The sequence below is a fragment of the Toxoplasma gondii genome, chromosome IV, assembly GCF_000006565.2.
Source record: "Toxoplasma gondii ME49 chromosome IV, whole genome shotgun sequence".
Lineage (NCBI taxonomy): Eukaryota > Apicomplexa > Conoidasida > Eucoccidiorida > Sarcocystidae > Toxoplasma > Toxoplasma gondii.
In genome coordinates, this window is record NC_031471.1 from 1,823,482 (window position 1) to 1,832,909 (window position 9,428).

Consider the following 9,428-nt stretch of genomic DNA (forward strand, 5'->3'; position numbering starts at 1 on the left):
ATAGACAGTTCTCTCTTAAGTATGGTGGGACGGAACCACAGTATAAATAAACGAATGCGCGTACATGGAAACAATGAACGAAGTATTGCGGCAAAGAGATTTGCTTCTTAGTAATTTCGCTGCGTTCGTTTTCCGTTGTAAGTTACTTTCCCGACCAAGTGACTCTGGGTCCACTCTTGATACTTCGTAATTGCTTGAGCTCCCGCTGCAGCTAACCAGTCTTCCAGCCTTCAAACAAACATGACTCCTTTGTCTTCGACAGCGGGATGGGAGAGTATGAAAAAGTTAGACTGACAGAGAGTCTGTCGTTGCTCTATGTGTGTCTACTTTTCGTCCATTGCAAGAAACAAACGGGCGAAACATAGAAAACTGCCGTGTGGGTACGGAACGCCTACAGCCTTCTCAGCAGCACGGCTTATACCCTTTTGCAGTAGTGCAAACATACCTTAATCTCTGTATGCTGTAAGCATATCAAGGAAATTGAAGAGTGACGAAATTATCTTTGTCCATATACCTATTTAATGTTTGTAAAGTTCATACTCTTAACCAGGTCCGCATACGCGCAACGATATATAAAATGACGGTACACACCCGCAGACCTCGCTCGACATTCTATTTGCCACATGCCCTGTGCTCAGCTGCACATTTTAATATATTTCTATTCATTTATACACGTAGTTCCTAGCTACACCTTCCGTATAAAGTATGTGAATCGTGCAGGCGACGGTCATCTACCGACCTACATAACATCCGGTGGATGCTGAAACACTCGGGCCGCCACTTTGTTCGGAAAAATTCGGACGCTTCGTGTTTCAAAACGCATTAACAAATAAGAAAGTAAATAAAAGGCCGCGATTTAGCTGAAAGCCTCTGATGATGCAGCTTTGAAGATGGACAAAAAAGTAGACAGATAGAGAAGCGGTATGTTTCGTGCGGGAGGAGCTGTTGCCTTGCATTATGGAGAGTAGGGACTCCCGTGGTAAGGAGCACTATCGCGAATGGTAGGTGAAATGAAGAAGAAAACTAACGCTGAAAACTCCTCCTGTTCTGCCTGTCTTCCCACATTTCACTGGTGTTTCGTTTCTTCCCGAGACACACGACGAGACTTGCCGCGTGCGCATGCAGCCCCGGAATTCCGAATACGCACCTGTGAGGCTTTCCTTAACTTTTCAAGACATGGCCGTTTTGCCCGTTGTTGCTTGTCGAAAATTGCAAAGCTAAAAGGAAAAAACTCCCTAACCTGTACTTGGCTTTATCCTTGGTTCTGTTCCAAGTAAATTAGTCTGTTCCAACGGTCAGGAGACACAGGAGACAGAAATGTGCCTTGGTGAGTCAAAGGGAGGGCGACGTAACGGTCGATAGAGCAGCGTTTTCCGTGAGAACAGATGCAGGAACGGAAGTGGAGACGCGAGGTGATCCAAGAATTATCTTTTCTCGTCTTTCGCATGTTCTGGCGGCCTTTTTTCTTCCGGCGTTTCCCTCGATTTCTCGCGGTTCCCTCCACGTCCACGCAGATTTCGATGTTTCGCTGACCCCTGCTCTTGCTGCGTCTCGCCTCCTGTCTCGTCTCCGTTCCTTCCGACGATCTTTCCCCCTTCTTCTCTCGTTATTTCCTGCATTCGTCTCTAGGTGTTTTTCTTCGTTTCTCTTTACCCCGTCTTTCTGCCTAGGCGCATTGCCTGAGACTTGTTTCCACTCCTCGACCCGCATGTCAAGTCCGCGTTGATTCGGCAGTCGCCGTCCCTACAGAAGGATGGAAACAGAAGGCTTAGACGAGGGAGAGATGGAGGACGGAATGCTGTTAGAGCGAAACGATAAAGATCCATCTCGAGTCTTCCGAAGAACGCTTCCACAGGAGAAAGCTGCGATACGGAAGTTGTCATTAGTAGGCAACACTGTATCCGTCACTCCAGGGCAATGTCGACCGAATTCCTCAGGATCAGTAACAGGAGCAAAACCACTCGGAGACAAGCGGAACAACCTCCGGCTTGGTGGGCCGCGTCGTGAGGCAGAGAAAGGCAAAACTTGGAGACGAAATCACGCTGTTCTCGCCTTCCTGATCCTTTTGTTTATGTTTCAAACTCCCTACTACCTACCTTCGCACGGCCTTCCTCTCGACGCTGACAAGCGACGATGGGCTTCTATGTCTGCTCTAGCAAATGCGCCAGCACATTCTTCCTCACTGCATGCACCCTTTTCTTCCGAACGCCTTTCGCCTCTCGCCTCTGTCTGTGCCTCTGTGGACAGACGCCGCTCCCGCGCCGACTTCCATCGGCAGAGTCTCTCTAAGACTGGCAAGGCTCCGAAAAACAAAGCTGAACCTGCTTGGTGTCTCCTCTCCCCCTGGACTTCCCTCGCCTCTTACGAAAACCCCATAAGACAGTCGCACAAAATGAGAGGAAAAAAACGCGATTCTGGCCTCGAATTCTCTTCTTGGTCTTCTGCTTTTTCACGAGGCTCGGTCGATAGTTTCTCTCCCTCACGTTCTTCGGGGACTACCTCTCGGTCGTCTTGTCGTTGCCGACGAGGTTCCACCCTTTTGCTCCTTCCTGTCTCTGCTGCTTTCTCGCCTGGATTTGCTTTCCAGTTCCTCCCATTGACCGCATGCGATGGCGTCTCTCCTGCATCGCAGGCGCGGTTGCCATCGTCGGTTCTTCGTGCTTCTTCGCCTGCGGCGCCCTCTCACTCCTCTGGGCCTTCGTCCTTCTTCGCTTCTTCCCGGCGTCGTCCGTCTTTGTTCTCCAGGTCCTTCTCAGCTCTCTGTTCGTCTCCTGATGTGTCTTCTGACAACGCTTCCTCCTCGACGGATCTGTCGTTTCCAGTGCTACGCCGCATAGTGCCTGGCCGTGTATCGCCTTCGCTCTCAGTGGGTGCCGGCATCGTCAAGCCCCACTATGCTGAGGAAGACGACGGCCGAGCGAAAGCCAAAAGGGAAGCGATGCTGAGTGCAGAACTCCAGCTGAGACGCTGCGAAGGTGACGAAATGAAGGCTAGACTCGCGCGTTTCCACCCTGTCGCAGAAAGGGAGATGGAGTGGATAAAGCCTCAGGCAGAAGTAGAAGGTAAATGCCCAGGAAAACAGTGTAGAAAGATGAACAGAAACGGGGAGAACGAGGGTGGAAAGCGGGTGTTGTGCCGATGTGAAAAGCGCAAGAGCCTGACGAGACCCCATGCAAGGCGAAAAAAGCTATTCTTGGAAAAGGGGGCTTAAAGTCGGAGACTGAATGGATTGGACAACCCAAAGAGGCCCAGGGCACTCGTCCGAAAATGGCGAGTGTCTCTTATGGGACTTCGAATCGTATTCGTTTTGCATGTGTTGTGGGCCTCTCATTCGTTTTACTTTCCCTCTGTTCTCTTCTTCATTTGCCCCAAGGTGTGCCACCCTCGAACTCGCGTGGGTCCTTCTGTACTCTTTCCCCCTCTCCAGTTGTCTTTTCTTCGAGTTCAAGCCTACTTTTCCTCTTGTGCTCCCCGGCTTGCCGTTGCCTTCTCTCGTTCGCCTTTTTCCCTTCTCTGACACTCTGTTTTTAGTCAGTGATACATTGTGTGAGATGCTCACGAATACAAAACGGTAACGTCGTGATTTCCATGGCCTCCGATCGAACCACATCCCAGCGATATTTACACGGTCCAGCTCCGTGTTCTCTAACTCCGATAAATTCAGTTAGGTCTGCGTTGCTGGACCACCCGATCAAGACGCGCCGTGTGTGTCTCGTGCGGTTTGTCAGGTGTCCGGCGCGCATGCGAGGTGACCAGGGAAGTTCTGCAGGTCGCCGTGGATTTTGTGAAGGGCGTTTGTGCGCAGTCTTCCGCCCCTTTGACAACGGAAGATATTGATCGAGTTGTGCACGAAGAAACGATGAAACGCGGCGCGTACCCGTCTCCCCTGCGGTACTGCAATTTCCCCAAGAGTGTCTGTACCTCGACAAATGAAATCGTTTGCCACGGTAAGCTCCAAAACGCGACGAGCCAGCGAAGGGCTGCAAGCTGGAAAAGCCATGGTGACGGAGGCAAAAGAGAAGAGATAATTCAAGCGACGTTGGCAGCACGCCGCCACGAAAACGCCGAGAAGTTTAGGCTGGGAAAGGACGCTTTTGTTGAACTGTTATTCACGAGCAAGGAAGGAGTGCCGCCGATGAGAGACTCCATCCAACACGCTTCCACTGCGTAGAGCTGAGAGCAGCGTAGAAACAGGGTTGTCTTTTGTCGGCGGCGGCGGTTTTAATACCATATATATATATATATATATATATATATATATATATACACCATATATATATATATATATATATATATATACATAAATATGTCTGTGCAGTGTACTCCTTTGTGCGCATATACGCAGTTCCATAGTATAATTCAGTGTTTGCACACCACTGCTCACATGCAAGCAAGAGCTGACATCTGTGTATCGGTATAGACCTCTTTGCGTCCGTGAGTTCGTTTTCACGTGGAGGGAGATGTGCGCCCTTGGTCAATCCTTTGCGATGACCGTGCATGCTTGAGTGTCTCTGCACATCATTTTAGGTATTCCTGACGACAGGCCGCTTCAACGGGGGAGCATCTGCAGCATCGACGTCTCCTGCTTTCTCGATGGCTTTCATGGAGACTGTGCGCGAACAGTTCCCATTGGAGGTTTCGAGTCTCTCTCGCCACCGCTTCGCCGCTTGCTCGTCTCTGCTCGAGAAGCCACGCTGGAAGGCATTCGCGTCTGTGCACCAGGCAGACGGTAAGCGTTTCGGGTGGAATGGCACAAGCCCTCCAGGCGCGTCTTCGTGTTTGTTCTCCGGTTGTGCGTACATGCACAACTCCCTGGCTCCAGGGTGTGCGTTAGTGAAAGAACTGCAGGAAAAACGAAGGTCATCTTTGCATGCACATGAGTGGTTGTTCTCCGCATGTGATGTGCTGGTGCATTTGCAGGCTCAGTGTGATCGGCGATGCAATTGAAGAGTTCCTGACGCGCAGGGGCTACAGCACTATTCATGATTTCTGTGGACACGGCATCGGCCGAAATTTTCACGAGGAACCTTTTGTAAGAACGAACAGAGAACCGAATGTTTTGCCCGTTCTGGTGCTAAGACAATTCCAATAGCGAGTTCTATCTTTCATGCTTGGACAGCGTATATGAACAGCCAAGGTGGCATTCTCTTGAATACGCAAACTTGGAGGAAGAGTAAGGATGGCTGGGTAGGTGCACGGGGTGAGCACATGTCCCCAGTTATCTCTAGCGACACGTTTACTGATTCGTGAGGCTTCATGGAGGTCTACCATTACAGCCGGAACCTCGACAACACCTGCTGCTGTCGGCAATATTGAAAATAGGCACTGTTGCTCGGCCAGACGGGAAGGTTAAACCCAAGCGAGCGATGGGCTCGTAGTGTGCTGTGGGTGTTGTTTTTCAATCCGTTTTCACCTTTTCCTCGTGTTCGCTGGTGTCCTAAATGGTTGATGGCGACTACTTCAGGTTCTTCATGCCTCAAACAACATGCCTGGGCGGATGCTGCCGGGGATGTGCTTTACCATCGAACCAGTCGTCTGCATGGGTGGAACAGATTACACCACGTGGCCCGACAAATGGACGATCGCGACCACTGACGGAAAACCGTAAGTGCTGCTTCCTTAGCTGAAAACAAAGATATGGTTCAACCGAAACGCTCTGAACGAAGCATCCACGCTTGTGGGGGGGGGGAGCGTTTAGACCAGCCCGCTGGGTTTCGCCGGTAGGAAACGCAGCTAAGCGTTTGTCAATGACAAAGTATGCTTGTGGTGGCATCCGTATGTCGTTGCTGCAGTGTCTCGTGCAACACAGGTTGATGTTTCATCCACAGGAGTTTGCTCCGTTGAGTACGAATGCTGCGATAAACCCTCAAGTTGCACGGTATATGGTGTGCATCATGCCGCTTCGACGGTAGTACGGGTTTCTGCGATTCCTTGTGTCCAGGACAGCCCAATTCGAGCACACGGTTCTCATTACCGACACCGGTGTCGAAGTGCTGACGGACTGTCCAGACGGAGAGACAGACATGCTGGAGCTCGCCAAGGAAGTGTTCTGACCGCTGGCACTCTCGACGTACTTGAAATAATTCCAAAGCGATGCGACCATCTTCGATGAACACGTCACTTATGGGGAGGGCTATTGCGGAGTTCCCGAAGTGGGGCATGTGTCGCTGTGAAGCTGTTGTAGCGAGTGCCCTGCCAAAGGCGAAGCGTTTATGTCACTGCATCTCTGTTTTTTGACATGTCCTGACCCCAAGCGCAAAAGTGCTTGTGCGGTGAGTAGCGGCGCACATGTCAGTTTCGTGTCATAGACACACGGCCACATACGGTGCTAGCTAGAGGTGGAGAGTTCTTTTCTCCTGTTAGTGGCAAACAGGTGATGTCGCCTAATCTTCCATGAGAGCCATCAGTGGAGTAAATCGACGCCAAAGCGACAATGCTACCGCAACGGTTCTCTGCATGTCGCTATTGAGCGTAACTGGGAAAAGTGTGACTGTATCCACGAGGAACTTCATCGTGACGGGCCTGTCTGTGGATTTCACAGTCTCGACATTGTGTGATGTGTGAACATTCTTTAGCGCACCTCAGGTAGCTATTTGTCAGGCGCTACGGATGGGACTTTTTGATCCTGCCTTCTGCAGCATGAGCAACTGCTATGTCATAGGTGAGCGCGTTAATCATTTCGTTCAGCCTGAATTACTGTAAAGTCATAGATATCATGTCCAGCGTCGTCCGTGCATATGCACGATTACGCCAGCATGTCAGTAAAAAGCCAGACACAGAGGCTTGGCAACAAACATCCCGCACGAACAACCAGTGCAAGGGATCAACTGGGCAGCGTACCCTGAAGGGCCTTCACGATCTACTGGGCTGCCAGAGCAACGGCACGAGGACGTGGTAGGCAGTGATAAGCCTGTCTTACGACAGTAAATCTCCACCCGTCTGCGTAGGCGAAATCACATTTCGGCACAGATGCTCTGAAACGGAAGTGAAGATCAAGGCGGTCGTCCGTAACGTCCTTAGTACTGCGATGGAATGCAGAAGACGCAACATGTCTGTGTTACTTCCGTTTATCACCGCGAGGAGAAACTGCAAACTTTTGGAGAAACGTGTTGTGTTCCGTCGGCAACCTTGCCTCTATCATTTCAACGAGCTGTGTCACTGAATTATAAAACTGATGGGTCTACATACTTGTGTCAGTGTAAGCAGGGTTCGTCTAAAACCAGGATGTAACAAAGAACGCTCGAGTGGCAAGTATAAACCTCTCGCAGGAGTTTGCTCATAGAGCCGACTGTATTTATTCGGATGTGGCAGCGTACATTGCCAAAATGAACGAAGGTTCAACAAACGTTCAGATGTGAAAAATCTACATTGGCCGGTGTGAACGGCATTGCACGGTAAAAGACGAATTCAGCCACTTCAGCTATAGATGGTCAAGTGACGCAGTTCACGCTGTACTTCGCAGCACCGTGAGGACGTTTTGAGACAACCCACGTGTACCTTGAAAAAAGGCGTCAATATGCGAGTCAGAGGTTCCCAGACATTGAGAGTTTCTGTTCTGATGCCGTAGATCGAGCCAATTTTCTTCAGACAGGTCGCCTTTCAGGATTCTTGAGAGAACGAGACGTTAGCGGAGGTCACATTATGTACTGCGTGACTTTCGCATTGCTCCTAGAGTCTTCGAAGCATTGTGCATCGCCTGAGGTAGTGAAAAAAAGAGGTTCCCACAACACCTTGCACACGCGTGACGATCAGGGAGCTGATGCCGCATGGCGAAGAGAGTCAAGGATGGCTTGGTGCAGTCGCTCAAGATTAGCAGGAATTTCGATCAACTCGGGTCGCTCTAAAAGACCGGGAAACTCAATATTGGTGAGGTTTCCGAAGGCGCTGCTGCCGTCCAATTTAGGCAGCTCCAGAGTCGGTAAGCTGGGGAGTGCCGGAGCATCGCTGAGCTTTGAAAGTTGTGGTAGGTCGCCGAAGCTTGGTATTGTCGGTAACCCGCTGATTATTGGAAGTTGAGGCAGGCCACTCAGACCTGGGACTGGGGGTAGCTCCCCGAGGGACGGCAATGGTGGGAATTCGCCCAGACTTGGTAGTGATGGTAACTCGCCGAGTCTTGGTAGTTGTGGCAACTCGCCGAGGCGCGGGAGTTGTGGGAAACCGCCCAATCCTGGTAGTGGTGGGAGTTCACCGAATCCTGGAAGTCCTGGAAGTTCACCGAGTCCCGGTAGTGGGGCGAAGTCACCCAGACCTGGTAGAGGTGGGATGTCACCCAGACCTGGTAGAGGTGGGATGTCACCCAGACCTGGTAGAGGTGGGATGTCACCCAGACCTGGTAGCGGTGGGATGTCACCCAGTCCAGGGATCCGGGGAAGTTCTCCAAGGCGCGGCAGCTGAGGTAAGTCACCGATGTTCGGAAGGCCAGTGAAGTTAAAACCTGCCAGCTGGCTGGGGATTCCCGGAGTTGGAGGGAATATGGTTGGCGGAGGAAGGGACGGCGGCAGTCCTATATTTCCAACAGGAAGTGGGAAAAGAGGAAAGGGGATCGGTAGTGGCTGGGGGACCACGACTGGAAAATCTGGGGCAGAAGGAGGTCCTATCGGCAGAGGGAATAGGATAGGCGGCAAAACAGGGAGGCCGGGGGGAGATTGTGCCGGGGTATCACCCGCAGGTTCCGGCAGCGTGGTAAGAAGAGCCGGAATTCCGGGCAGTCTTGTCAGGTCTGGTATCATCGACGAATGCGGCAGTCCTGGCGATGCAGCTGGCTCTGGTGCCGCGACTGCCTTTGGCACGTCAGAAACGCCATCTGGATCGCGAGCGTGAGCGTTCTGTGGCGCTGCAGGCGCCTCGGTTGGTGTGTCCAGTTCAGTTTTCAACGGCAAAAATTGGGCCCCTATAAATAATCAGAATTAATAACTGTTGTTGTTTGATACCTAGTGACGGGCTTACTTGCAGAGACGACCGCTCCAAGCAGAGTGAAGGAAACTATGACCCTCATTGGAAATGTGTCTAAATCAGAAAACTGAAGGAAAGTGTCGGCAGAAAGGCGCCTTAATTCAAGGTACCTGGAGTTTGTGTAACTGCAGTGCCGTCACGATCGTGCTGAACACGAACGTTTGCCTTTGGTTTGTATGTACACCCGGAGTTGATCCAGACACTCAGATATCCGCGAAGGGATGTTATGTACACCACGTTTCGGCAACCGTGTCAGAAAAACGTGTCACGGGCAAGAAGATCCTGCAGGAAAATGAACATGTAATTGAATCTCACCGTGTTTGCGTCATTAAATGGTATATCCTCGCTAATGGCGCCAACAGATTTGCGTCAGCATCAGAATCAGAAACATCCAGGAAAAAGCAGAAGTGAACGCATGCTGAGAAAATCCGCTTGGCCTGGACACTTTTTTCACTTGTACTGTTGTCATTAACCAA

General features: G+C 51.0%; 2 protein-coding genes across 2 annotated transcripts; one reads left to right on the plus strand and one right to left on the minus strand.

Annotated features, from left to right (window-relative positions):
* The first annotated feature begins 1,433 nt into the window (after positions 1-1,433).
* On the plus strand, positions 1,434-6,580 carry TGME49_211330 (methionine aminopeptidase). The gene is made up of 6 exons (XM_002371227.2): positions 1,434-3,062; positions 3,729-3,947; positions 4,528-4,729; positions 4,921-5,032; positions 5,465-5,604; positions 5,942-6,580. The coding sequence occupies exons 1-6, from the start codon at positions 1,754-1,756 to the stop codon at positions 6,051-6,053; spliced, it is 2,094 nt and encodes a 697-aa protein (XP_002371268.2). The 5' UTR covers positions 1,434-1,753; the 3' UTR covers positions 6,054-6,580.
* Positions 6,581-7,245: 665 nt separating this feature from the next.
* TGME49_211320 (hypothetical protein) lies at positions 7,246-9,081 on the minus strand. Its single transcript, XM_002371226.2, has 2 exons — positions 8,947-9,081; positions 7,246-8,890 (listed from the first exon to the last, which is right to left on the minus strand). The coding sequence occupies exons 1-2, from the start codon at positions 8,993-8,995 to the stop codon at positions 7,749-7,751; spliced, it is 1,191 nt and encodes a 396-aa protein (XP_002371267.1). The 5' UTR covers positions 8,996-9,081; the 3' UTR covers positions 7,246-7,748.
* Positions 9,082-9,428: the final 347 nt, after the last annotated feature.

Coding starts and splice junctions, on each gene's coding strand:
- TGME49_211330 (XM_002371227.2), top strand. CDS start 1,754: ATGGAAACAGAAGGCTTAGACGAGGGAGAGATGGAGGACGGAATGCTG. Junction 3,063..3,728: donor GCCTCAGGCAGAAGTAGAAG/GTAAATGCCCAG, acceptor GCGGTTTGTCAG/GTGTCCGGCGCGCATGCGAG. Junction 5,033..5,464: donor ATTTTCACGAGGAACCTTTT/GTAAGAACGAAC, acceptor CGACTACTTCAG/GTTCTTCATGCCTCAAACAA.
- TGME49_211320 (XM_002371226.2), bottom strand. CDS start 8,995: ATGAGGGTCATAGTTTCCTTCACTCTGCTTGGAGCGGTCGTCTCTGCA. Junction 8,891..8,946: donor TGGAGCGGTCGTCTCTGCAA/GTAAGCCCGTCA, acceptor GATTATTTATAG/GGGCCCAATTTTTGCCGTTG.